At 56.0% G+C, this 27,083-nt stretch overlaps 1 protein-coding gene across 1 annotated transcript; it reads right to left on the reverse strand.

Moving 5' to 3' along the window:
- Window positions 1-155: 155 nt before the first annotated feature.
- On the reverse strand, window positions 156-25,404 carry MYBPC2 (myosin binding protein C2). The gene is given in 29 exon segments (XM_043598432.1): window positions 156-278; window positions 1,635-1,821; window positions 4,100-4,236; window positions 4,406-4,565; window positions 5,461-5,600; window positions 5,837-6,032; window positions 6,124-6,158; window positions 6,161-6,211; window positions 6,402-6,569; window positions 8,097-8,231; window positions 8,615-8,803; window positions 9,229-9,333; window positions 9,418-9,577; window positions 10,405-10,544; window positions 11,065-11,094; window positions 11,416-11,522; window positions 12,964-13,129; window positions 15,346-15,518; window positions 16,874-16,979; window positions 17,070-17,194; window positions 19,738-19,870; window positions 20,141-20,334; window positions 21,744-21,803; window positions 21,967-22,015; window positions 22,664-22,781; window positions 23,175-23,323; window positions 23,541-23,627; window positions 24,126-24,215; window positions 25,275-25,404. Coding segments are annotated over 29 exon segments (3,420 nt in total). The 5' UTR covers window positions 25,294-25,404; the 3' UTR covers window positions 156-267.
- Window positions 25,405-27,083: the final 1,679 nt, after the last annotated feature.

Genomic DNA, 27,083 nt, shown 5'->3' on the forward strand with positions numbered 1-27,083 from the left:
TGAAGTAGCCGTTCCAAGATGGCAGCCTCATCAGGGCTGCCTCATCACGGTTGCCATTCCAACCTGGTGTCCCGGTCACCCACCCCCAGGCGACTCACCCCCTACAGGAAGAGGGAGGCAGGGCTACGGATTCAAGAAGGACAGACACGTGCAGGTTGTAGACAAGACTATTATCTCCTCAGTGGTAATTCTGGGAAGGGAAACGGCATTCAGGGAGGTCCATTAGGACTCAGCAGCCAATAATCTTGACAGGTCAAAGAGAGGGTCTCACTGTGGCACTGTGGGAAAACGAGAAAAGAGTGGGCAAGGAGGGCTGGGTTTCCCGAATGCAGGCGCCCACCCCCAGGCCCCTTTTCCTGCTGGCCTGGCTTGGCCACCAGGGGGAGCATCAAACCAGTGTCACCGTGCCTGTGGTTACTATAGCTCTGAACCCCAAACTGGAATGTTCTGATCAGGGATTTCTAAGCAGCTGCTGGTGACAAGTCGTCATGGAAATCGTAAAGCAGGGATATTGCCGAGCTGACTCAATAATTCATAAAGGGGACAGCAAAACATCAGAAACTGGGTGAGTCTGGAAAAGCAGTGTTTCAGAATGACAGCCAGGAAGGTCCTGCAGGGGGGGTGTCGCTGAGCCCTTGTTAAAGGTCTGCAGCCACTCCTGTCTGCTGGGCTGTCATCAGGGCCAGGGGGAGTCACAACTGGGGAGGGACCCTGGGAGCCTGTATTAACATCAGCCACATCTGAGGGACTTGGGTAGCAGCCTCTCCAGGGAGCCTTGACTGGCAGATGTTTGATGGGCTGGAACTCAAGGCAGAGGAGGCAAGGAAGAGCGTTCCAGCTAGAGGGAACAGCATGCGCAAAATCCCAGGAACAAGAGAAAGCACGGCCAGTCCATCTAACTGCCAACAGCTTGGTGTGGCTGGAACAGTACTGAGGAAACTAGGGTTATGTGAGGCCAGAGAGGCGCATGGGGGAACAGGTACAGGACCATGGACACCAGGCTGAGGCGCTGAGGGGCCGCTGAGGAGGGCCCCGAGCAAGGGGCGGGGCAGACCAACCCTGGATAGAGTGCCCGCTAGGGCCCTGTGGGAACTGGGCTGGAGGGAGAGATGGGAGGCCGGGAGGCCAGGGAGGAGGCTGAGCAAGAATTCCAGAGGAAGGGGTGAATGGAGCTGGGGCTGTGGGGTGGGGAGGAGGGGCAGGAGGGACAGAGCTTGGAGAGGAGAGGCGTTTTTCTGGACACCCACAGCTCCCGGTCCTCTGCCAGTACCCGGGCTGTTTCTGACTCTCGCCCGCACAGCTCCCCACAGAGGCCCGGGCCTCAGGTCCTTGGTGACAGTCTGCTAGCTCTTCCCCACCTCGTTCATTTCTCTGTCCTTCAGCAACTTTGGGAAACCCTCAGACGACTGCCCCGGCTGGGTCAGGTGCTCCCCGCCTCCACCCCTACAGTGCCCTGTGCTCCGTCCAGTCTGGCACGTTCACCCTGCATCGCTCTTGTGGGGCCTGAGTGCAGATCCCCAGTCACACGGCCAGTGGCCCGGGGCCGACTCAGCTGCGATCTCACACGGCTCAGCGCGGGGCCTCCGGGTGCCGCTTGGGAGCGTGAATGAGGGCCGGGCGGGCAGGGGGCTCACCTCGGACTTCCAGCTTGCACTCGGCCAGGGCCTCCCCCAGCTCGTTGACAGCCCTACAGGAGTAAGTCCCCGCGTCGAAGGGGGACGGGCGGCGGATGTTCAGCGTCAGGACTCCCTGGTGGTTGGTCATCAGGAACTTGGGGTCTTCGCGGATTTCCATCTTGTTCTTCATCCAGACCACCTTCGGCTGTGGAGCGGAGCGGGGGAAGAGGCCAGCTTAGAGAAGGTCCCAGGGTGATGGCAAAGTGGGCTTCGGATTTTGACTGGATGACCTGGAACTAGTCGTCTCTCCTCTCGGACCCTCAGTCTCCTCTTTGGCGGGAGGCAGAGCTCCCTCTTAGTCGCGGCCCACAGGACGCTACACGACGTGGCCCCACTACTCTTCTGCCCTCACCTCCAGCCTCTCCCTGCCCCCTGCTCCATTCACTCTGGCCTCCTCGCTGTTCCTGACACAGACCAGACAGGCCACCGCAGGACCTTGGCGCTGGCCGTTCCCTCTTCCAGTATTGTTCTTCCCTCCTCTTGCACCCAGTCAGCGCCTGCTAACTTTTCAGGTCTCAGCTCCCACGTCCCTTCCGGCCCCTAGGCCGCGGCAGGAACACCGGCTTTCCACTCGCAACTACCTGCACTTCTCCGCCACGCCTGCTGCCCTTTATAGTTCTTTAGCCGTTTGCATGACTTTGGATTCATGTCGGTCTCCCCCCAAGACCCAGGAACTTCTTGTCCAATTCCCTAGCACACAGCCTCTGAAAATGTGCGTTGAAAGAATAAACAGACCGAATGGGTGAGCGATGTGAATAAGCAAACGGAGTGAATAAATGAACCGAGTAAATGAATGGATTGGTAGGTGAATAAATGAGCGGAATGAATGAATGAGTGGAGTTAGCGAATAAAGCGGGGCGATGGAGAAGGTGAACTCATGAGTCCATGACATGCCTGCAGGGGCTGAAGCGAAAGACTCGGAGTGAGACCAGAAGTTGGCAGACTTCATCTGTAAGGGGCCAGGAGGTCAGTACTTCAGGCTCTGCGGGCACCATGATCTCTGCGGCCACAGACAGCGCACAGCCGTGTCCCGGTAACATTTTATTTAGAGAAACCGGTGACGAGCGGGTGTGGCCCGCAAGCCACCGTCAGCCAGCCCCCGGTCTAGGTGACTCCCTAGAGCTCAAGGTTGTGAGTGTCCACATCCCAACAGCAGTCGGGAAACCGGACAGGGCAGGGAGATGGCAGGGAGTCCAGAGGTTCAGACCTCCCCCTGACTCCCACCAAAGTTTTGTTTCTGTTTCCAAGGGAAGCCGGAGTGTGATGACCTGAGACTTGGACTCTGATCAAAAGGGAGAGAGGCAGGAAGTGGGTTAAAAGGGAGCATATCCCCACACGCACCCCAATGTTTACAGCAGCGCTATCAACAACAGCCAAATTATCGGAAGAGCCCAAATGTCCGTTGACGAATGGATAAAGATGTGGTTTATATACACAATGGAGTATTACTCGGTGACCAAAAAGAATGAAATCTGGCCATTTGCAACAACGTGGATGGAACCAGAATGGAACGCTAAGCGAAATAAGTCCGTCAGAGAAAGACAAATACCATGTGATTTCACTCATACGGGGAATTTAAGAAACAAAACAGATGAACACAGGGGAAGGGAAGGAAAAGTAAGATAAAAAGAGGCGGGCAAACCATAAGAGACTCTTAAAAACAGAGAACAGGTTGCTGGAGGCGAGGTGGGTGGGGGATGGGCTAGATGGTGATGGGTTCAAGGGGGGGGCGTGTGTTGGGATGAGCACTGGCTGTTGTACGTAAGTGATGAATAAGTTTTCCTGAAATCATTATTACACTATATGTTAACTAACTTGGATTGAAATAAAATTAAAAAAAAATACAGGGCACCTGGGTGGCTCAGTCAGTTAAGCGTTCAATGCTTGATTTCAGATCAGGTCATGATCTCACAGTTTGTGAGTCTGAGCTCCACGCCGACGGTGCAGAGCCTGCTTGGGATTCTCTCCCTCCCCCTTGCTCTCTGCTCCTCCCCTGCTCTCTCTCAAAAAATAAAGAAAAGATTTTAAATAATAAAAAAGAAATAAACATTAAAAAAATAACAGCATAGGGGCGTCTGGGTGGCTCGGTCGGTTCAGCGTCCGACTTCGGCTCAGGTCATGATCTCCCGGTTCATGGGTTCGAGCCCCATGTCGGGCTCTGGGCTGACAGCTCGGAGCCCGGAGCCTGTCTTAGATTCTGTGTCTCCCTCTCTCTCTACCCCTCCCCCATTTATGGTCTGTCTCTCTCTCAAAAATAAATGTTAAAAAATTAAAAAAAAAATAATAACGGCATAAAAAAAGGCGAGCATATCCCATGCACGGAGGAGAGAGAAAGGAGCTGGTGTGCTTACGTCTGGGTGAGAATTTCCCCCTAGGGTCTCTCTCTCTCTCACACACACACACACACACACACACACACGCACCTTTGGGTGACCTCTGACCGCACAGTTGAGAGCCGCAGAGTAACCAGCCACGACCACGCGGTCTGGTAGAGGCGTCAGGAACTTGGGAGGTGTTCGGAAGTCATGCTCCTTGTACTCAAACGGTCTGAAGGTGAGACCTGGGGAAAGGGAGGTGAACCTGTAAGGTGACCAATCTAGACTGTCCCCCCCCCCCCCCCACCGACTGCCTCTCTACTGTCACCGGGTCTGGCGGTGGGGGAGGAGGAGTCAAGGTAGAAGCGCAGCCGAGAGAGGAGACCGGACCCCACGGAAGGGGGGCGGCGGTACCCGTCTTGAGGATCCGGGCCGTGTTCTTGGAGACGCCGGGCGAGTCACTGAGCCCACAGACATTCTCGCTATAGACGCGGAAGTAATACTCGTTGCCCACGATGAGGTCAGACACGGTACAGGAGGTGTGCCGGTTGTGCTCGTAGACGGTGAACCACTCCTGGTGGGAGGCAGGGACACAGGGACACAAGAAGGGCCGGGGGTGAGGACAGCGCATTTAAGGGTGCGTCCCGCTGAGATAACCGGCCATTCCCAGCAGCGCTGTTCACAAGGACCCAAAGGGGGCAACGGCCCAGCGGTCCATCGGCGGATGGATGGACACGGAAAACGTGGTAGATCCAAACCACGGAATGTCACTCGGCCACAAGAAGGAGCGAAGCGCGGACACACGCGCTACGATTGCGTGTGAACCTGGAAAACGTTGCGCCGAGTCAAAAAAGCCGGACCCCGAAGGCTACATGTCGTACAGTCCCGTCTGTAGGAAATGCCCAGAATTGACAAGTCCATTAAAACAGGAAGCAGATTAGTGGTGGCCCGGGGCTGGGTGACAGGGTTTGGGGATGCCTGCTTAATGCGTGCTAGGTCTCCTCGGGGAACTCTTGGAACTAGATGTGGCGGTGACACAACAGTGGGAATGTACTCAACGCTTTAAAATGGTTCACGCTGGGGCACCTGAGCGGCTCGGTCGACTAAGCCTTGGACTTCCGCTCAGGTCACGATCTCAGGGCTCATGGGTTGGAGCCCTGGGTCGGGCGCTGTGCCAACAGCTCAGAGCCTGGAGCCTGCTCTGCGTCGCTCTCTGCCCCTCCCCTCCTCTCTCTCTCTCTCAAAAATGAATGAACATTAAAAAAAGAAAAAAGGAAAGAAAGGAAACAACAACCTGTCCCGGTATTTCAGCCAAAAGGCTCCCCGCCTCCACCCCCCACCCCCCACCCCACGCCAGCCCATTCTCTCAATCTCTCTGAGCCTCGGTTTCCCCAGCATCCGCCTTGTCGATCGCGCCAGGCTGCCTCCCCCGCTTGCCCACCGCACCCCGGGCCCCTCTGCTCTCTCACCATGGTTTTCTTGTCGGCCTTCTGCACAAAATAGCCCGTGATCTCACTGTTCCCATTGTCTCTGGGCGGCTGCCACTCCACCAGCGCGTTGGTGCCCCACACCTCCTTCACCATCACGTTCTCCGGGGGCCCTGCCTTTTCTGCAAGGGGGGGGGGGGGTGGTTGTTAGACGGCAGCCCAGACGCCCCTGAAAAGTCCAGCCCCTCACCTCTTCTCCCCTTCTCTCCCCACCTCTGCCGCCTCACCTGGTCCCCGGATTCTGGCAGGCCTTTCCCCGCTCCCACGGCCCCGCCTTTTCGCCCCCTCCCCGCCTCGCACCCTCTTCCCTCCTCCGGGGCCACAGCGCCTCCCCCTGCCCCAGCCGGCGGCGGCGCACCCACGACCCGGATGCGGATGGTGGCCGTGTCCTTCATGTTCTCGATCTGCACGCTCAGCTCGTACTCCCCCGAGTCCGAGCGCGCCGCCTGGCGCACGAAGAACACGGTGTCGAAGTCGCTGGTGTGCACGTGCACGCGGGAGGTGTCCACGGGCGCCCCGCCCTTGGTCCACACCACCTGCGGCCGCGGCTTTCCCTGGGGGATGGGGGGAGCGCGGAGAGGTCGGCCTGGGTCTCGCACTGGCCCCTGACCTCCCCCCTCCCGGCCTGACCCCCGCTCGGCGCACCTGGAAGGGGATGACGAGGTTGAGCTGCTCCCCACTTTGCGGACGTAAGTCTGGCGGAGATGGCGGGGCAGCCGGATCTTGGGTGGCTCTGGGGGCACGGGCACAGCAACGGGGGCTCAGTGCTAGGCCGGGGGACACTCGAGGGAGGGACAGAGAGACGGCATCGATGACGTTCTCAGGGGAGGCCCTGACGGTGACGGTGACGGTGACGTGGCAAGGGCCGGCCAGACGACACCAACTTGGTCTTTACAGGAGGGTGGGGTCAGTCAGTCACTCACCTGCAATCTCCCGGATGGTGACCGGCTGAAACAGGGTGGCCGGCTGGCTGCGCCCCGCGATGTTGACCGCCACCACCCGGAACAGGATTTTCGCTCCTGTGGGGAGATTCTTGACCGTGAAGCCGCAGCGCTCCACGGGCTCCGTGTTAGCGGGGACCCAGTCCTCGGCTGCAAAAGAGAAGCAATGCTGGGGAAACTTCCTAGAAGCCCCGCGGGTCATCCCTTCCCGTGCCTTGGGACCACGCAGTGAACAGCAGCATCTGACACTGATGAAGCACTTATTATGACCAGGTACGAAGGGTGGTCGTAGGTGTTAGTTAGCTCGTTAATTTCTGCCTCTGTCCTATGTTATCCCCATTTTAGAGATGGGAGAAATCAAGGCTCAGAGGAGTAGGGGATGGGGGGCGGTTAGGGACAGCTCCTTGGATTTCCTCCCCCTTTAGATTCCATCTTGGGTCTATGGCCAATTGGGTGAGCCAACGTGGGTCAGACCGACAATCACCAGGGTGAATGAACTCTAACAAGAGTGGGTCCTGAAACATCAGGGTGGTACTGACACGGATCTGAGAGGGGTAGGCAAGGGCGGGAGTGGGGTAAAGAGCGCTTTAAAGACAAAGAGGGAAGAAGCTGACAAGAGTCCAACCATCCATCATTTACATGCATTACCGGATGCAGTCATCACTGTACCCTGTCTAGGAAGGAACTGTCTTCGCCCATTTTTAGATGAAGAGACTGAGGCTCAGAGACTTGCCCACGCTCAGACAGTTAGAAAGTGTAGGGGCAGGATTGGAACCCACGTCTGTTTGACTTTAAGGCCTGGGCTACGATGTCGAGATGATCGTGCCTGTCTTCCCAGTGAGATGACCACGTTGGAGGTATCCCCATAGCCGTGGCACTGGGCTGGCATGGCGTCGGTGATCGATACGTGTTTGTTCAGGGGAGAATGGAGAGTTGGATGTGTGGAAAGATGGATGGACGGATGGATGGATGGATGGATGGATGGGGACGGATGGACGGATGCACAGAAAGATGGAGACAGTAGATGGTTAGATGGTCACACAGGGAAATGGATGGATGGAAAGAAGGAAAGGAAGGAGGAAGGGAGGGAGGGAAGAGAAAAGAAAGATGGTGAAGAGATAAATATATGGGTGAAAAACATGTTACAGGACGGACAGTTGGATGATCTAAAAGGTTTTCAGATGGATAGAGAGACGGGTGGATGGATGACTGGCTGGGCAAATGGATGGAAAGAAGGAAAGAAAGAAGGGAGGGAGGGAGACATAACGAGAGGGAGGGAGGGAGGGTAGGAGGGAGGAAGGAAGGACAGACAGACGGATGGATGGGTGGATGGATGGATGAATGAGAGGAAGAAGGAATCCAGGCAGTAGTAAGTACAGGGAGGACAGACAGATGGACGAAGAGCTATTGCAGATGGAAGATGGGTACAGGGGAAGGAGGAAGGAGGATGGGAGGGAGAGAGGGAGGGAGAGAGGACGAGCTGGTCAACAGGGGCCTGGCTTGAGCCATCCCATGCAGGGATTCCTGGAAGTACAGTACAGACGCAGGACCAGGGCTCCCCACCCCACCGGAGAGCTCTCCCTGCACTGCCCCATTTGCAGTCCCCCGGACCGGACACCCGCCAGGGCTCTGCGGGAGCCGCCGCGCCCCGCCCCCAGGCCTGATGGGGCCACTCACAGCCCTCCAGGCAGTACTCCACCAGGTACCCATCGATGCCGCCGGCCCCAATCCTATCTGGGGGCCTCCACTTGAGGGTGGTGGTGGTGTCTGTCACGTCTTCCACCGTCAGGTGCTGGGGCTCGCTCGTGGGCGCTGTGAGCATCCAAGGAAAGGGGAGGTGGAGGTCAACGAGGGGTCAGTGGTCACAGGGAGGGGTAGGGACTAGAGCTGGAGTCACCGATCAGGAAAGGGGTCAATATGGTGGGCCAGAGATCAGTGAGCCAGTAAAACGAGGTATCAAGGGACAATGCGGTGTCCAGGAGTGGGGATAAGTGTTAGTGTGGGAGGTCGGAGGTCAGTGAGGTATTCGGGCAAGAGCAGAGCCTAGCACAGACTAATGTGCTGGGTCGGTAGGAGGTCAGGAGGGTGGGTGGGGCTGGACGATCAAAGGCAAGGGGTAGGGCCAGAGGTGAGTGACAGGCAGGGCAGGGGTTGGGGGTGGACGGGCGCTTGGTGAGGGTGCAGGGGAGCGTCACCAATGGGCATGAAGGGCTTGGTGTTCATGCTGGGCTGGGAAACCCCAATGGCGTTGACGGCAAAGACCCGCATCTCGTAGAGAATGCCCTCGATCATCTTGGTGGACTCGTAGGTCGTCTCGGTAAAGACCTCAAAGTTCAGCTTCATCCAGCGCTGAGAGCCCTTCTTCTTCCGCTCCAGGAGGTACCCTGGACGACCCCCAAGCAGAGAGGAGTGGGTGCTCAGGGGGAGGCTATGGGGTCGCTGGTCAGTGGGAGCAGTGAGGGTCATGTCGGAAGGTCACGTGAACCTTGGGTTGATACCAGGGTCACAGAGCAGTCCAAAGTCACCAGTCATGGGACTGGGGTCAGGAAGGGTCACCAGTCATGAATCAGGAGTCAGGGGTCACAGAAAACCCCAGGCTGTTGGCCAAAGTGAAGCTCCCCAGGTTGGTGGGGAGCAAAGAATGATAGGAAAGAAACCAAAAGAATTGTAAGCCGTGAAAGACGGAAAACAGGTCTCAGAAGGAGATCACTGAGGATGCTAAGAACTCTCATGGGCCAAGGGACCGTCGGGGGGTGGAGGGGGTAGGAGAGGTCAGAGGTCATGGAGACTCTGGCACAACGGCACTCACCAGTGATTGGCTGCCCCCCGTCATACTTGGGTGGCTCCCAGACAAGGATGGCCCAATCCTCGCCAACTGAGGTGACACGCACAGCCTCTGGGGGGTCCGGGACATCTAAGGGAGGCAGAATGGTCAGGGGGAGCCTCAGGGCCTCAGGGAACCCTCCCCCCCCAACCCCAGCTCACTCCCTCTGCTCACCCACAACCCGCAAGAAGATGGAGGCCACATCCTCGCCCACGGGGTTGGTGACCTTGATGGTGTAGCGGCCCTCGTCCGCCCGATCGGCACTCTCGATCACGAAGCTGCTGGAGTCTGGCTGAGTCTCGATGTGGATCCTGCCCTCGGGGGCCGTGAATACCTGGACACAGCCGCGAGATGGCCTTGCTCCCCCCCTTCTGGGAAGCGATCTTGGAAGCCCCTAGCTGAAAGTGATGGCCCTACCCCCTCCTCCAGAATTCTCAGAGTTTCTAGTACCTCCCTTTATCTCAGCCCTGGTCACCCTGGACTGTGACTGTTGGGGCACGTGTCTGCCCCCCTCCAGGAGCGAAGCTCCTGGAAGGCAGGGGCTGTACGTGACTCACGGCTGCATCCCCAGTGCTATGCACAGAGCCCCGCACAGGGGAAACCCCAGGGGGTGTTCGCTGACTGAAGGAATGAACGAAGGTGGGGCTGAGTCGACGCATTTTACGGAACAGGACGCTCAAGCCCAGAGGAGACAAGAGAAACCGAACTGTCTCAGGGCCTGGAACATACAAGATAAAAATATTTGTTGGACAGATGGGTGGCTAACTGGACTGATTGATGGAGAAACGGAGAAATGAATTCATTACTGGATGAGTCAATGGCCGGGACGGATTAAGTAATCAATTAGTTTATGAATGGAAAGATGGGTGGGTGGTTAAGTTGATGGATGGCTGGGTTGGTTGGCTGACTGACTGATTGATTAATGGATTAATGGATGGATGGATTGACGGAGGGAGGGAGCACCCAGCACGTGGCAGGCATTGTCCACGTGATGGACAAATATAATCTTCAGTCTTCAAAACAACCCTCTGAAGAAGGGTCATCATTCTCATTTTACAAACAATGAAACTGTAGCTCAGAGAGGGAAAGTGACTTGCCTAAAGTTGCCCAGCAGCGCTGAGAGGGAGAAGAAGTCAGGGCATGGGGGAAGCCCCACCATACCTCATCCTCCTTCAGCCAGGTGGCGACAGGACGAGGCTCCCCAGTGATGGACACGTCGAGCCTCAGCTTGTTTCCGGCCACAACCACAATCGAATTCTCTGAGGTCTTTCCCGAGCAGTCCAGGTGGATCTTTGGTGGCTCTAGTGGCAGAGAAGAGATATTGGGGAACCTAGCAATGGGTAGTGGGGTCATCTCGATCCCCGCCAAGGCAAGCTGCGTTCCCTAACAGCTGGTTCCAACAGCCAGAGAAACCCGGGAATCCAGGCCCCCAGCGCCCTCCTCCCTCAGACCCAGGAGTCCGGGGCCCCAGCGCCCTCCTCCCTCAGACCCAGGAGTCCGGGGCCCCAGCGCCCTCCTCCCTCAGACCCAGGAATCCGGGGCCCCAGCACCCTCCTCCCTCAGGCCCAGGAGTCCGGGGCCCCAGCGCCCTCCACCCTCAGACCCAGGAGCCCGGGACCCCAGCGCCCCCCTCCCTCAGACCCAAAAGTGGTGGCCCCCAGCCCCTCTTCCCTCAGACCCAGGAGTCCAGGCTCCCAGCCCCCTCCTCCCTCAGACCCAGGAGTCCGGGACCCCAGCCCCCTCCTCCCTCAGACCCAGGAGTCCGGGACCCCCAGCGCCCTCCTCCGTCCCCAGCTTGCCACAGCAGCCCCTGGTCCTTACCTTGCTTGGGTACATACTCCACCTTGATTTCTGGAGGACACAGAAGATGGCACATTTAGCTCTACATCCAGTGGGCCCCTTATCCCACCCCAGAGGCTGAGGGGAAGGTCTGGCATCACCCAGGGACCCAGGGGTGTGGGGAGGGGTTCAGGCCCATGACTGAGATGGACACATCCGTGCTCTCTCCCTCCATCGTCCCATCTGACTCCACCCGTGAGGTCAGCAGATGCCTGCTGTCACCCCTAATGTACATTAGGGGAACCTAATCCTGAAGGAGGGCGTCCGGGCCCTGGGGTCCGGGAAGGTGGGTGCTGTGCCTTCTCCCCGGGGAAAATAGAGGGGCATCCTCACCCAGGAAGTTGAGCTTGGCCGAGAGGGACAGGGCATAGCCATCGGGCACGAATGTGTAGTCCCCCTCATCCTCAGGGCGGACGTCATCGATCACCAGCTTGTGGACTCTAAGAGGTTTGGGCGGGGGACAAGGCAGGGGAGGGTCACCCTGGGGGCCACCGTGGAGAAACACCCTCTTTTTTTTATAAGTTTATTTACTTACTTAAGTAATCCCTACACCCAACGTGGGACTCAAACTCACAACCCCGAGATCAAGAGTTACACGCTCTTCCAACTGAGCCAGCCAGGCTCCCCAAGAAACACTCTCTTCAACGCAGTCTACGTGGCTATGCCCACCATTTTTATCCTGGGTTTTGGAATGCTATCATGTGGGTTCAAATCTCAGTTTTGCCACTTATTAACCGTGTGACCTTGGGCAAGTTGCCTAAGCTCCCTGTGCCGGTTTTCTTCATCTGTGAAGCAGATGTAATGATAACAATCCACACCGAGGTTATTGAAAGCATTTAAAAATCTCCCTGGCACATAATAAGTGCCCTGTAAGCGCTGGGATTCCTTCTCATAATTATTGACGCCCCCCAGGGGCGCCTGGGTAGCTCAGTCGGTTAAGTGCCCGACTCCGGCTCAGGTCATGATCTCGTGGTTCGTGAGTTCGAGCCCCGCGTCAGGCCCTGTGCTGACAGCTCGGAGCCTGGAGCCCGCTTCGGATCCTATGTCTCCCCGTCCCTCTGCCCCTCCCCTGCTTGCGCTCTGTCTCTCTCAAAAATAAATAAACATAAAAAAAAAATTTTAATGAATTATTGACACGGCAGCAGACCGGGGTCCCTGCACAGAACCCGGCGAAAGCCTACATCCTGCCAAGAGCTGTTGTCGGGAAAGGTGACGCACAGCTGCGTTTGGGAGCAACTGTGTTTGGGCCCTTCTACCGGCATCACGGGGGCGCTCTGCATCCTGCGAATGTTAGCACATGTTACCTCAGGTATCCCTGCGCCGCCTGTTGAATTCCAGCCCCTGGTTTCTCTAGCGAGATGTGTCCCCCGCCTTTGTAGTCACCCGTTTGCAAATATGGCCACAGGCTTTCCCCTCCCTGTGTGCACGCCCCTTGAGATGAAGCCTTGCGGCCTGTGGCTTCCTTTGCCTGAGAGAATATGGCAGAGGTGACCCTGGGAAAGTTCCCAGTGCAAGCCACGGAGGCCTTATTTGCTTCTGCCGTCTCTGGGGATGCCTGCTTCTGCCACATGAAAACGCCAGGACTAGCCTACTAGGGGATGAGATGTCACGTGGACCAGGGCAGAGGCAGCCCAGGTGTCCTGGCTGAGGTCCCGATGGAGCCCAGGAAGATCGGCCCAACAGACATTCAGCTGACCACAGAGGCATGAGAAAGGCCATCCTACATCAGGCAGCCCCGAACCAACCTGTGGACTCATGATTAAATACATCTTTCTCTCTTAAACCACTAGGTATGGGGATGGTTGTTATGCAGCGATAGCTAACTGATGCATATGCCCCACCCTGCCCCACCCCCGGCCACCCCCACAGTCTACTCCGCACCTCCCCACGTGGGAGATGGTGATCCTCTTGCTGGGTCGCACCTCGATCCCATTCTTGTACCACTTGCCTGTCACCTTCTCATCAGACACCTCGCACTTAAACACGGCCTGTTCTGAGGCCTTCACCGTCAGATCTGCGATGTCCTGTAGGACCTCCAGCTGTTTCTCTGGACAGGGAGAGAAGGACATGGGGCTATCAAAACTCCAGTCAGCCGACAAATATTTGCAAGCACTCACTGTGTGCCAAGCGCTGTTCCAGGCACTGGGGATACAGCTGTGAACAACCCAGAAACATCCAGGGGCCTTGTGGAGCTCATGTTCTAGTGGGGAGACAGTCGGCAAACAGGGAAACACGTAAATGCACAACAAGAGGGAGTTTTGAGGCCTGAGGAAAGGCAGGTAGGAGTCCATAGGAAAATGCAGAAGAGTCCCCCAGGGGGAGGGAGCAGCATGTACCAAGGCCCTGTTGGGCAGAACAGGCTTGTTGGTGTGGGAAACGGCAAACAGGCCAGTGTGCAATGAGCAAGGCAGACGTGGCAGGAGATGAGACGGGCGGGGGCAGACGGGGCCAGGTCATAGTCCTTGGGGACCCCAGAAATGACTCTGTTAAATCACGCAAGTCAAGAGCCACTAGGGAGTGCTGGGAAGATGGCGGGGATCTGACTTACAGTTTTTAAAATTTTTTATTTAAAAATTAGTTTATGTTTGTTTGTTTGTTTGTTTGTTTATTTATTTATTTATTTATTTATTTTTTGACAAACAGAGAGAGAGAGAGAGCAAGCCAGGGAGGGGCAGAGAGAGAGAGAGACAGAGGCAGAGACAGAGACAGAGAGAGAATCCCAAGCAGACTCCACACTGTCAGTGCAGAGCCAGATGCAGGGCTCAAACCTACGAACCGTGAGATCATGACCTGAGCCCAAACCAAGAATCGGAGGACACTTCACTGACTAAGCCACCCAGGTGCCCCGAATTTTTATTTTTTCAATAAAATGCTGCAGGGCGCCTGGGCAGTTCAGTCAGTTAAGTGCCTGATTTGGGCTCCGGTCATGATCTCACGGTTCGTGAGTTCGAGCCCTCCATCGGGCTCTCCATTGTCAGCACAGAGCCTGTTTTGGATCCTCTGTCCGCCCCCTCTCTCTGCCCCTCCTCCATGCACAGACTCTAGCTATCTCTCTCTCAAACAAACAAACAAACAAACAAATAAATAAATAAATAAAATGATGCATTTACATGGTATAAAAATAAAGGAAATAGATTTAGATACAGTAGGGGAAATCTCCCACTTACCCATCTCCAATCAGCCCTTCTCCAAAGGCACCACCCATTTAGTCTATGGCTATAAAAGCAAATACATATACACATTTTCTTTCTCTCCTCCCTCCCTCCGTTCCCTCCTCTCCTCCAGGCAAATAGTAACACATTTGCTTTTTCACCAAATAACACCGTAGCTTGGAAATCCTTCCTTATCAGTAAATTTTACACTGTCCCTTTTTATGGCTACGTGTGGACATACCATAATTTATTTGGCCCATAAATAACTTGGTTTCGGGGGGGGTGCCTGGGGGGCTCGGTCTGTTGAGCGTTTGACTCTCGATTTGGGCTCAGGTCACGATCTCACGGTTTGTGAGTTCAAGCCCCACTGTCAGTGCAGAGCCTGCTTGGGATTCTCTCCCTCCCTCTCTGCCCCTCCCCCACTCATGCTCTCTCTTATGCACGCCCTCTCAAAATAAATAAACTTAAAAATAAATAACTTGGGTTTTTTTTTTTTAATACTTAAGTTATTATAGACTCCTAAGCGTTTTGCAAAAACAGTGCACATTCCTGTTTCCCTTCACCCAGCCTCCCCCGGTAGAGATGGTGACACCTTATATAACAGGAAACTGACCCAGGCCCTAGATGACAGGGTGGATTCAGCTTTCACTATTAGGCTTGGATTTTACAAGGATCCCTCTGGCTGGTGTGAGTGTCAGTGGGGAGGAGGGCAGCTGTGGAAACAGAGCACCCAGTGGCTACTGCAATAGTCCAGGCATGAGGGGTGGAGAAGACCTGGGCCAGGTGAGGGCAATGGGGAAAAGGGGTCAGATCTCGGATATCCTTTGAGGGTGGAGCTGCCAGGACTCGCTGAATTACATGCGAGGTGGGAGGCCCAGAGAGGAGTCAAGGACAACTGCAAGATTTGGGGCCTGAACAATGTTTTTTAAGTTTATTTATTTATTTAAGTAATCTCTATGCCCAACATGGGGCTTGAACTCATGACCCTGAGGTCAAGAATCCCACTCTGGCCCTTCCAACTGAGCCCGCCAGGCGCCCCGGGGCCTGAGCGACTTTGAGCTGTGAGGAGAAGCAGGAGCAGGGGGCCCCGCCCCACCTGGAGGCCCCGTACCTTCCACAATGAGCTCGGCCTCACACTGGCCGCCATTGGTCATGACCTGGTAGCGACCCCCATCCTCCAAGGCCACTTCCGAGTAGATGAGAATGTGACGCTTCCCATCCTTCTTGAAGCGGTATCGAGCCTTGAAGGAATCCTCCCGTGTCAATTCCACGCCGTCTTTCATCCTAGGCAGGGGGGACGTGTAGGGGAGAAGTGAGGCACCCGCACAGCCCTGGGTTGGATATCAGAGGGGGAGCCAAGGGCCGGACAGACAGTCCTGAGCAGAGGTCGGGGGGGAAGGGAGGGGCCGGGAGGGGGGAGAGATTAAGGGTGGCAGAAACATCTTGAATAGATGGGTCACAGGTGGAATGATGGGTCACAGGAAGTCACAGGCCACAGGGAGATGCCTTAAGTTCCCGGTGGGAGGTCAAGGGACACAAGAAGGTCACTGGGAGATATCGGAGCAAAGAGGATGACATCACAGAAAGACGTCAAATGGTGTGGCCTCTGTAAATGGTACTTCCCTGCCTGGGAAACTTCTCCCCTCCTACTTCTCTTCTACCTACTCATCATTCAAATCTCAGCTCCCCCGTCACCTTTTCTAGGAAGGCTTCCCTGACCTCTGGAGTCCCTCCTTCCTATTAAAAAGTGGTTACAGCATCAGTTTGTGCTCCTTGGAAACACCTGTCAAAATAGAACTTTTATATTTATTCATGTGATGACTTGGCTAATGCATGTCTCTGTCTCCCGCACATGCACCCTGGAAGTTTACCAGATTCTAAAGTCCGTGAGGGCAGGCACCATGCTGATATATTTTCTCCCCATTATATCTCCAATATACAGAAGAGTGCCATCATGTAACAGGTGCTCAATAAATATTTGTTGGATGAGTGAATGGATGAGGAGATGGGTGAGAGAGTGGATGGATGGATGGATGGATGGATGGATGGATGGATGAACCAATGGGATAGATGGGTCAAGGGTGGATGGATGGATGAACCAATGGGATAGATGGGTCAAGGGTGGATGGATGGATGAACCAATGGGATAGGTGGGTCATGGATGGATGGATGGATGAACCAATGAGATAGATGGGTCTAGGGTGGACGGATGGATGAATCAATGAGATAGATGGGTCAAGGGTGGATGGATGGATGAACCAATGGGATAGGTAGGTCATGGATGGATGGATGGATGGATGGATGGATGTACCAATGGGATAGATGGGTCAAGTGTGGGTGGATGGATGGATGGATGGATGGGTGATGGATACAGGAGTGGACAGACCAAAGGATGGATGATTGGTTGAATGGATGAATAAATGAATCTGAAATAGCACGGATCAGGAAAAGGACCTGGAAGAAGATGAGATGGGTGGAGGTCAGAAGTTCTAGAAAGAGGTCAGGATTTACAGGGAAAGGCTGAGGTCTCCTGGTGACTGTTAAACCTCCAGAATCCCCAAGAGGGGTCATAAACATCAGAGCTGAGGCAAAGAAGCAGTGGGCACCGGTATGGAGCTCAAGGATCAAGAGTCACCTACCACATGACCTGGGCGCCATCTTCTGACACCTCCACTGACATTTCCACCCGGTCGCCCACAAACACCTGCTGGTCCTCGAGTGGTGTGACAATCAGGACTGGAGGCTCTGTGAGGCACGGGGGAACAGGAGGTCAGTAGTTTCGGGACGCCCTTCAGAGCCCCACTCCCTAAGCTCAGGCCCAGATCTCAGCCTTGCCTTTGACGAAGAGCTCAGTGAAACACTTCTCATCTTTGACAGCGACCTCATAAGCAGCATCGTCTGCCAACGTGCACTTGTTGATGGTGAGAATTCGCTTCTTACCAACGTTCTCAAACACGTACCTGGTGCAAAAATCTTACGTCAGCCTAGAGCCTGGAGGAGATCCCCGCCCCAGGGTAGATCTACCCAGGCCAGATCTCAGGGCAAGTTCTCGGGGCAAGTTCGTCACTCCCTCTCAGAGCCAAATTGTGTGCGAGAAGGACAGATGATCCAGTTTCTAGTGTGTATGTGTTTATTTAGTTAGTTTTGAGAGAGAGAGCGCGCAAGTGAGTGAGGGCAGAGAGAATCCCATCAGGGGCAGAGAGAGAGACAAACAGACAGACAGACAGACATAAAGAAAGAAAAGCGGGGCTCACCCAAAGCAGGGCACGAGCTCACCTGAAACAGGGCTTGAGCTCACCCAATGTGGGACTCGAACTCATGAACCATGAGATCATGACCTGAGCTGAAGTCAGGTGCTTAGCCGACTGAACCACAGAGGCGCCCCAATTTCTAGTATTTAAATAACCACAGCGGAAATCCTAACTGGGCACCCTCCCCCCCCCCATATCCATCCTCCCCTTCCATTTAGCAGTGACGCACAGCTACCCGCCTAGAGAACTACATTTCCCAGCCTCCTTTGCAGCTGAGCCGGGGCCCCACTGAGCTTGGGCCAATGGAATGCAAGTGGGTACGAGGTGCAAACCTGCTAGGTCATCTCCACCTCTGAGTTGCTTGCTCTGGACTTCTCTCCTTCCCCTTTCCTGTCTGCCAGACACAGATGTACCCATGACCCAGCTTCAATCACGCAGAGGAGGACAATGCCACAAGAAACGGTGTGGCCAAACATGTGGAACCTGAGTCCCTAGAAAATCTCTGAGAGCAAACCCACCAGCCTCGATCAGCTAGAAGTACATTCCTCTCTCATTTACAGTGATGTATCTTAGGGCCTCAGTTACAGCAACTGAAGCTGGACCTTAACTAACTTCACTTTGTGTCTTGTTGATGGGAATCTTTGAAAACACAGCCGGGATGCCTGGCTGGCTCAGTCAGAGGAACTTGTAACTCTTGATCTTGGTGGGGGCGCGGGGGTTCATGAGTCTGAACCCCATGTTGGGTATAAAGCTTACTCAAATAATAACTTTAAAAAAACAGCCAAGGAAAAACTAAAAATAGGACCCACCCAAGAGATAACTGTTGCCCACACGGCAGCCTCTGTCTTTCCAATCTCTTAACTATACGTACGTGTATCAACATTTTAGGAAGCAGAAATGGGACCATGCTTCTTCCCATACGCTAATCTTGATCAGGCTCCTGTGTTAGTATATATTTTAGAATCTCTTTTCAGTGACTGCACAGCACTCTAGTAAGGAATTGTACATTTTGGTTTTCCATTTCTTGCTACAGTCGCAAATGCTGTAGTGAACATCCTTGTGACCAACTATGCATAACCATAATTCACTTAGGATCAATACCTTGAATTGTGCAATCTGGATTTTTTTTTTGTTAAGTAATCTTGGGACACCTGGTGGCTCAGTCGGTTAAGCCTCCGAATCTTGATTGTTGGCGCAGGTCATGATCTCACGGTTTGTGAGATCAAGCCCCATGTTGGGCTCTGCGCTGACAACGTTGAGCCTGCTTGGAATTCTCCCTCCCTCTCTCTGCCCCTTCCCTGTGCTTGCTCGCTCTCTCTCTCTCTCCCTCTCCCTCTCAAAATGAATAAATAAACGCTTTATTTAAAAATAAAGTAACCTCTGCACCCAATGTGGGGCTTGAACTCACAACCCCAAGATCGAGAGTCAAGCGCCTCACTGACTGAGCCAGCCAGGCACCCTTAGAATTGCACAATCTGGAAGGTTTTTAATACATTGCCCTTTCAGAGATTCAGCAAGTGCCATTCCCACCAGCAGCATCTGTGTACCCATTTCCCCGTGTCATCTCCAGCACTGGGTTTTATCACTTTGTAAAGTCTTTGCCCATTTGGACAGCAGAAAGACTGTTATTTATTTGCATTACTTCCTTTATTGTTGTTGCTGTCATTTGCAAGGTTGAATGTGTACTCCATGGCATGCTAGCCATTTGGGTTTCTTCGCAACCAAACTTCTGTTTTTATTACCTTTGTCAAATTTTTTTTAGAGATTTTTTTAAATCTTTTTTTTAAGGTTTATTTATTTTTGAGACAGAGAGAGACAGAGCATGAGCAGAGGAGGTGTAGAGAGAGAGGGAGACCCAGAATCCGAAGCAGGCTCCAGCCTCCGAGCTGTCGGCACAGAGCCTGAGGCGGGGCTCGAACTCACGAGCTGTGAGATCACGACCTGAGCCGAAGTCGGACGTTTAACCGACTGAGCCACCCAGGCGCCCCAAGAGATTTTTTTTTTAAAGTAATCTCTACACCCAACGTGGGGCTCGAACTCACAACTCCAAGATCAAGAGTCATGCGCTGGGCCGACTGAGCCTGCCAGGCGCCCCTCCTTTGTCAATTTTTCTATTGAGGTATTTGCTCTTTTCATATGGATGAGGGGGCGCCCTTTCTGGGTTAACAGTGGCCAGCCTTATTTGTGGGCGCTCTCTGGGACTCAGCTCTTCCAGTGCCCACCCCTGCAAGCGACTGTCCCCCAACACATACTTGCTACTTGGTTTGATCTCCTGGCCGTTCTTGAACCACTTAAGGGGAAGGTCTGGGTCACTGATCTCCACCACCAACTTGATCTTGTTGCCCTTGTCCACTTGGTACGCTGGATCCAGCTTCTTCGTGAAGGCTGGAGATTGAGGGATGCAGGGGGCATGGGGCTCAGAGGTTCTCACTGCCCTGGTTGTCCCCAGAGATACCAGGCCTCCCTCCCCAGACCACAGGCTCTCCAAGGTCAAGGTCAGGAAGCCTCCCATGAACTTAGAGGTGCCTGAGAACAGAGCTCTATTACTTCTGAGATTGGGACCTTCAAGAGAGAGGTCCAGAGCCCAAACATCCAATACCCATGATGCTGGGGTCCCTACAGTTAGGGCCCATCTCTCCTCAGAGCAGTGCTGACCTGCACTCTTCTTGACCTCGACCTTGGCCTTCTTGAGCCGCTTCAGCATGCCCCGGAGGTCCGTGATGCCATACTGGAAGGCGATCTTCTCGTACTCACTCTTCTTTGCCCCTTTCAGGAGCTCCCAAATCTCAGGTGGGATGCCTAGGTCATCATCATCTTTCTTCTTTTTCTTCTCCTCCTCAACCACCTCCCTGAGGGTGGGGAGAGCAGGCAGGGCCCCCAGGTGGGGGAGGAGGTGAGGCGCTCCCTCCACCTTCTCCACCCACTCGCTGTGCCTCTCTCTCTCTCTCTCTCTCTCTCTCTCTCTCTCTCTCTCGGCCTGGTGTCCCTTATCCTCTCCCACCTGGCCCATCGACTCAGACTCCTCCCTGGCCTCCTGGCCTCCATCCTGCCTCTTCCCCTCCAGCCTGTTCCCCACATGACTCCAGGAGGATATTCCTAATTTCCACATCAGATGCCACACTTTTTTTGTTCACAATTATTCCATGGGTCCCCACTGCCCTCAGGAGGAAGTCCTAGCAGCTCAGCCTGGCGATCACGACCCCACCCACCATGCCCTCACCACCCCCACAACCACCCAACCACACTACTTGCCTTTTCCTGAACCTTCTGGGCCCCCTCCTGCCCCCTAGCCTTTGCACAGAATGTTTCCCTGCCCGGATGACCCCTCCCTACTTTCTCTTCCTGACGGACTCCTCTTCGGACTACTGCCAAAGTTTCCCTCCTCTGTGAGGCACTCCTGGCCTTCCCAGGCAATGAGTTGCCCTCACTCTGGGTTCTCGCAAGGCCCCTACGGAACCCTCTCTCTGATCACACTAAACAGTCTTGGTCTGTGTCCACGTCTGTTGGACCAGACCCATCTTCCCATATCAATCAGTGACTCAACGTGAGGGACCCAGTCAAACTTCTCTCTGTCCCCTGATCTCAGCCCAGGTAGACAGGAGGCCTCAGAAGATGTTTGCTGAGTGAGAAAGTGAGGAGATCTCTGGAAAGAAGGAAGGAAGGGAAGGGAACAAAGAGAGGAGAGATGAGCGGGGGACCTGGGCGGGGGAAGGACGAACGGATGGGCTAATGAACAGGTGGCTGGCAGGCTAATGGCAGATGGGTGGAGGGACATGTGGGAAGACGGTGGGTAGACGAGTGGCTGCGTGAGTAGATGAATGGACAGATGGGCAGGTAAGGGGATGGATGGATTAGTCAATGGATACGAAGGTAGCTGGTGGGATGGATGGATGAGATTGGTGAATGGGTGGCTGGACCAGTGGATGGATGGGTGTTTGGCGAGGTGAACAGGTGAATGCGTAGGTGAACTGCAGCCTAAGTGAACAGGAAAGTGGATGTGAGGACGATGGATTAAAGGGCGGGTAGGCAGGTGAATCGGTGGGCAGACTGTTGAGTGGGTGTAAGTACGGGTGTAGGCGAATGGTGGACAGGTGCGTAGGCGGATGGACGGACGGCTGGGTGGCTGGGGGATGGGTAGATGGACGAGGTGGCAGAGGGGGGCACAGGGAGTCCAGAGATGGCAGTGGAACCTCACCCACCATCCTTCTCCTTCGTGAGTCCCCATCTCCCCTCTCTATGCCACGTGGGGTGGGCTCACCTCTTCTTCAACAGGCCGCTGAAATCCAGCTCACCCCCATCGTCTGACTTCCCTTCACCCCTGTGGCATTGAGAGCGTGCGTGAACCCCACTGAGGTCCTGTGCCCTCAGGCCCACCCTGGGCCCCCACTCCTTGCCTTCCCCGATCCTCCCTTCCCCCGCAGCTTCCCCTCCCAAGGAGACCCCCCTCTCCCCACCTCTTCCCAGGCTCCAGGATCACTTACGAACGCTTGAAGCTTTCTAGACCTTGCCCAAAGGTATCCTGACGGGGCACTGGGGGGAGGAGATCGGGGAGCAGAAGGTGAGTTGGATGCAAGGCCTGGTCTAAGACCAAGAGCGCCCCTCCGGCCTGCACAACCTCCTCCCAGGCCCCCTTTCTTGGATCAGCGCACTCTCTCCCTTGGGCCTGGACACCTCGTTCCCTAGCTGCCACGCACCACACACTCAGCAGCCTGTACCCCCACACGCCCAGGCCAGCATGCTCTTCTCCCAGGCCTGGGCAACCTCATTCCCTGCATCCTCCATATCTAAGCCCCATACACCCTGGGCTGTAGACCCCGGAGCGCGTACACCCTCAGGGGCCCACACATATGCCCCCAAATCTGGGGGCTAAGCTTGTACACCCTCACCTTCAACCTCACTTTCCAAGCCCGTATCGCTACCTTCTCAAGCCTGTGCACCGTGACCCTAGAACATACTCAAGTCACCTTCTAAGCGTTCACATGGGGACCCAAAACCTGAACCCTCTCACCCCCAAGCCCACACACCTCCTCGTGTCTCCCCAGTGCTGAAGGCCCTGACCCCTGCATCTGCTTCCTCCTCCCCTGAATCGTACCCCCACATCTACATGCTCTCCTACACCAGGCCGAAACCCCCACCCCGGCCCGACCCTTTGCTCCCCCCCACCCCCCACCAGCGCACCCTCCACATCGATGTTGAAGGCACAGCTGTCGCAGACATCCTTGGCTTTGACCTCAAGGCGGTAATTCCCGCGGTCCCCCAGTACCACCTTCCCAATGTGCAGCTCCACGGTGTACACCTGGGGGCCGGGGCCAGAGGTGTGGGTGCATGTGTCTCCCCAGCAGCCTCCCCACCCCCCGCAAGAGCCCACCTCACTACTCCGTCTCCGGGGCCTCACCCTGGCCCCACAGGAGGGACCAGCTGTCCCTTCCCATGCCTGGACAAGCTTGGTCCCTAGGGGACCCACACCCCTGACCCCTGAGACCTTCCTGGAAATGCACACACTGTGCCCAAGCGCACCTGCCCTAACCCACACATCGTCTCCTCCTGCCCCGCACAATCGCCATCCCTCAAAGTCCCATTTGCCACCTACGGGGGCTCCAGGCCTCAGGCCACACGCCTTCTGAGAATCGGGGGCCGCACAACCTCCACCCCTCGCCCACGTGCCCTCACGCCCCCACGGGGTCCTCACATTGCTGGCAGAGTCGTGGGACTCCTTGAAAGAGAATCGGGCCCCGCTCTTGCTGCCCAGTTCCAGCCACTTTCCCTTGAACCACTTGATGGCTGGTTTCCCTGGGAGCTCCTTCCCGTTCACCTTGGCCACGATCACTGCGTCTTTTCCTGGCGGGGGGGGGGGGGGGGGTGGCCAGACGGAAACCATGAGACTCTACAGACAGGACTGTGAAGTTGGGAGCCCCAGCCCCTCCTCCCTCAGACCTGGGAGTCCAGGCCCCCAGGCCCTACTCCCTCAGCCCCGTAGGTCTAGGCCCACCGCCCCATCCTCCCTCAGACCCCGGGAGCCCTGGTCCCCAGCCCCTCCTTCCTCAGACCCTCTCACCATTCTCCACCGACACAGAGTCCGGCTTCTTCAGGAAAAGGCCAGTGGGCTCCTCAGCAGTGGGAGACTGGTCCTCAGGTGGGGCTTCTGCTCAGGAGACAGGATTAGGGGGTCTGAGGCAGGCTGAGGAAGGGGCGGCAGGGCACTTAAGGGGCAGGGCTCAGAGTCCGAGGGACCCTCTGCTCGGATGCCAAAGACCACAGGGCAAAGTAGCTTTTCCTGACGTGGGAAAGACCACGTGTCCCCCTTTGGGCCTCAGTTTCCCCATCTGTGAATTGCAGGGTGGTAGACTGGATTGTTTGAATGGGGCTTGGGGTAGGAGAGGTGTGAAGACGGACCGTGGGATCCAGGGCTGGACAAGACTCAGTAGAATCGGCCAGTTGCTGGGGGCTCGAGGGCCAGGCTGAGGGGGCTGGGCTCTGACCTGGGGGCACTGGGGAGCCACAGAGGGCTGTGAGCAGGGGAGGGTGGGTTACCTCTGGAGGTAGGGCTAAAGGAGAGAGGGCAGGGTGGGCGCTGAGGGGCAAGGGGAGCCTGGGGGATGAAGAGCCACGTTCTGCTGACCCCAAAGGAGCATCGTCTCACCTTTGGGGGGCTGTGCAGGCGCCTCCTTAGGGGCCGCTTCCTTCGGGGCTGGTTTGGCCTCGTCTTTGCCTTTGGGGGCCTTTTTGGCCGCTGTGAGGTAAAAGATGTTCACAGTTGAGCAAGAGCTCGGTGCCCTCTTCTTCCAGAACCCAGGAGTCCAGGCCCCCAGGCCCCTCCTCCCTCAGACCCAGAAGTCCAGCCCTTCCAGGTGTAAACTGAGAGTCTCAACGATCAGGTTTCCCCTTGCCCCAGGCAGGCCATGTCCCATCCACCCGGGCCACCAGGCCCTGACCTTTCGGGTCCTGGGGGTATAATTAGCTCTTCCCCTGGGCTGGAAACTGGACACCTGTGCTGACCACAGCATCTTCCGCCCGCCCCTGCCTGCTGGCTCCTGGCTAGCTGCAGTGAAGGGCTGGACCCCCACTCAACAGCCAGGTGGGCCTGGTGCCAGCGGTCTGGGCACCCCAGGAGGAGGGTCCCCTCTGGGGGCTTGCATCTCTTCTCTTCGGTTCACTTCGTCATACAGAGAAAGCCTCATTTCCGTGTAAACAAATGCCCCCAGTGCCATTCAAAGAAGGGCCCCCAACTGCACGTAGGGCCTCTGGCCCCTGTATGGAGAAAGCCCCCTAACTCCTTCATGGCGAAGCCCCGATTCCTATAGAAAGGAGGTCCCCTCCTTGTCTTGTCCCCTTGTACAGACCAGAGCTCTCCTCATCACGCAGACAGGAACCCCTAATCTCTACACATACAAGGACTTCTTTCCCCTGCAGAGAAAGGACTCAGTCCTCACTCAGAGAAGCGGCGCCGGTCCCCATGGAGAGGAACCCATCCCCAAATGTAGAGGACCCCCGTCACCATGCAAAGACTCCCCAAGTCTACATACATAGCACTCCCATCCCTATGGAGAAAAAGCACTCAAATTCAGAGACTCTCCATCTGTACCCAGAGATCCGCCCCCCAAATCCCCACAGAGAAAGGAACACCCTCACTGCACAGGGAAAGGCACCCCCACCCACACAAGGAAGGGAACCCCTCCCACACGGAGAAGATAATCCCATTCTCCCACACCTACAAAGAGAGGAACCCTTAGTCCCCATTCAGAAAAGAGGACCTCATCTCCACATAGGGGGGGGCAGTTCTGAAAGCCACCTGGTTTCGCCTCAGGCATGTCGGCAGACCTCTTCTCGCTCCTCTGACCACAGCTTTGTCCCTCAGGGCCCTAAGGAGGACAGGTGGGCCCCCAGGGGGAGCCCTTTAAGGAGTCCAGAGACTCCCAGGAGCCTCCGGGAGGCATCAGACTCCCCTCCCCACCCTCCCCTGCTGCCCCACATTCCTTCTGCGTGTTCTAAAGGGTGAGAAATGACATCTGGACCTGGAGGGATGGCTGAATGCCAGGAACCGGTACCGGGGCAGTGGAGGGGGCTGAGGTTCAGACACCTGGGTCCCAGGATGAGGGTGCTGGAGGCGAGGACTCCCAAGTCTGACGGAGGAGGGCCCGGGGGCCTGGACTTCTGTGTCTGGGGCTCAGATTCTTGGCTCCAGAAAAATGGAGGAGGATGAGGCCCTGCCCTCCTGAGTCCTAGGAGGCGGGAGAGGAAGGGGCTGGGGTCTAAAATGGGTGAGGGCTTGGAGCCAGAACTCCGCCATGGGGGCAAAGGGGATAAGAAGGTCTAGAAAGCCATTCTTAGTATCTGCAAGTCAGGCGTTTTCGGGAAACCGGAGCTGGGAGGGAGGGTCCGGTTTCCCAGCGTAGGCAGGACGGCTGCGGGGGGTGGGGGGAGGTCTCCGTGCCCGCAGGGAGGGCACTGAGGCTTGGGGACTCTGGAGTCCCGCCTCTGGGCGAGAGCACATCCCAAGGCCTGGGGCCGCGGCCACCTGGGACCCGGGACTGTCTGCTGCCCCCCCTGGGACCGCGCCCGGCCGGCTGCGGTTCCCGGAGCGGGCGCGGCGGGCACCGGACGCGGGGGAGGGGGCGAGTGCCCCCAGCGGGGTGGGTGGGGAGACCGGGAAGGCCCTGGAGGGCTGCCCGGACGTTGGCGCCCTTCCCGGCAGGGGGACCTGTGGCTTTCAGAATGGGGGTGGTGTGGCTGGACGCCGGATGGGGGGAGGTGAAGGAGGCAAGGAGGAGAGGATTGGGGGAGGCGAGGGTCTTTGAGGGGCAGGTGTTATGGAGAGGAAGGAGAGGTGTGAGAGGGAGAAGGGTGTGGGGATTGGAGTTAAGACGGAGGACGGGAGGGGAGGTAACTCGGTGAGAGAGCAGGTTCGAGGGAAGACGAGTCGCTCCCGATTTTCTTCCTGTCCATCTCTCCCCTCCCCCCTTTTCCAAAAGCCCCGGCATGCCGGAAACTGCCCCGCCTCCAGGGAGCGCCAAGCCAACCGGAGACAGCCTCCATGTGACGTCACGCGTTCCCAGGCAGACTACCACACCGCTCTGCGGGCCCAGCTAGGTGGTGTAGAGCCGGGAGCCACAGGGGGGGTCGCTGTCCCCAGGAGTCTCCAGCCCTGCCCTGCCTGCCGCAGGGCTGTATCCAGTGAGAGGTGGGCAGAGACACAGAGAAGGAGGACATAAATTCAGACGGGGAGACAGAGACCTCGATGGAAAGGGACGCAGGGAGAACTCCAATCGTCAAAAAGAGAGGGAGACAGGGGCGCCTGGCTGGTTCAGTCGGAAGAACATGCGACTCTTGATTTGGAGATTGTTAGTTCGAGCCCCACGTTAGGGGTACAGATTACTTACAAATATATATATATATATATATATATATATATATATATATATATATATATATATAAGAAAAAGAAAAAAGAAAGAAAGAGAGAGTGAGAGGGAGACAAAAATTGAACCGAACCACCAGCGCCTGCGTCTCAAGCCCTTTATCGCGGCCTTCAAAGCTCAGCCTGGTCCGGCTCTCACTGCCTTTTCCATCTCTTCTCATCTTCCACCTCGCTGCCACAGCG

Source organism: Prionailurus bengalensis, chromosome E2 (assembly GCF_016509475.1).
Source record: "Prionailurus bengalensis isolate Pbe53 chromosome E2, Fcat_Pben_1.1_paternal_pri, whole genome shotgun sequence".
Taxonomy (NCBI): domain Eukaryota; kingdom Metazoa; phylum Chordata; class Mammalia; order Carnivora; family Felidae; genus Prionailurus; species Prionailurus bengalensis.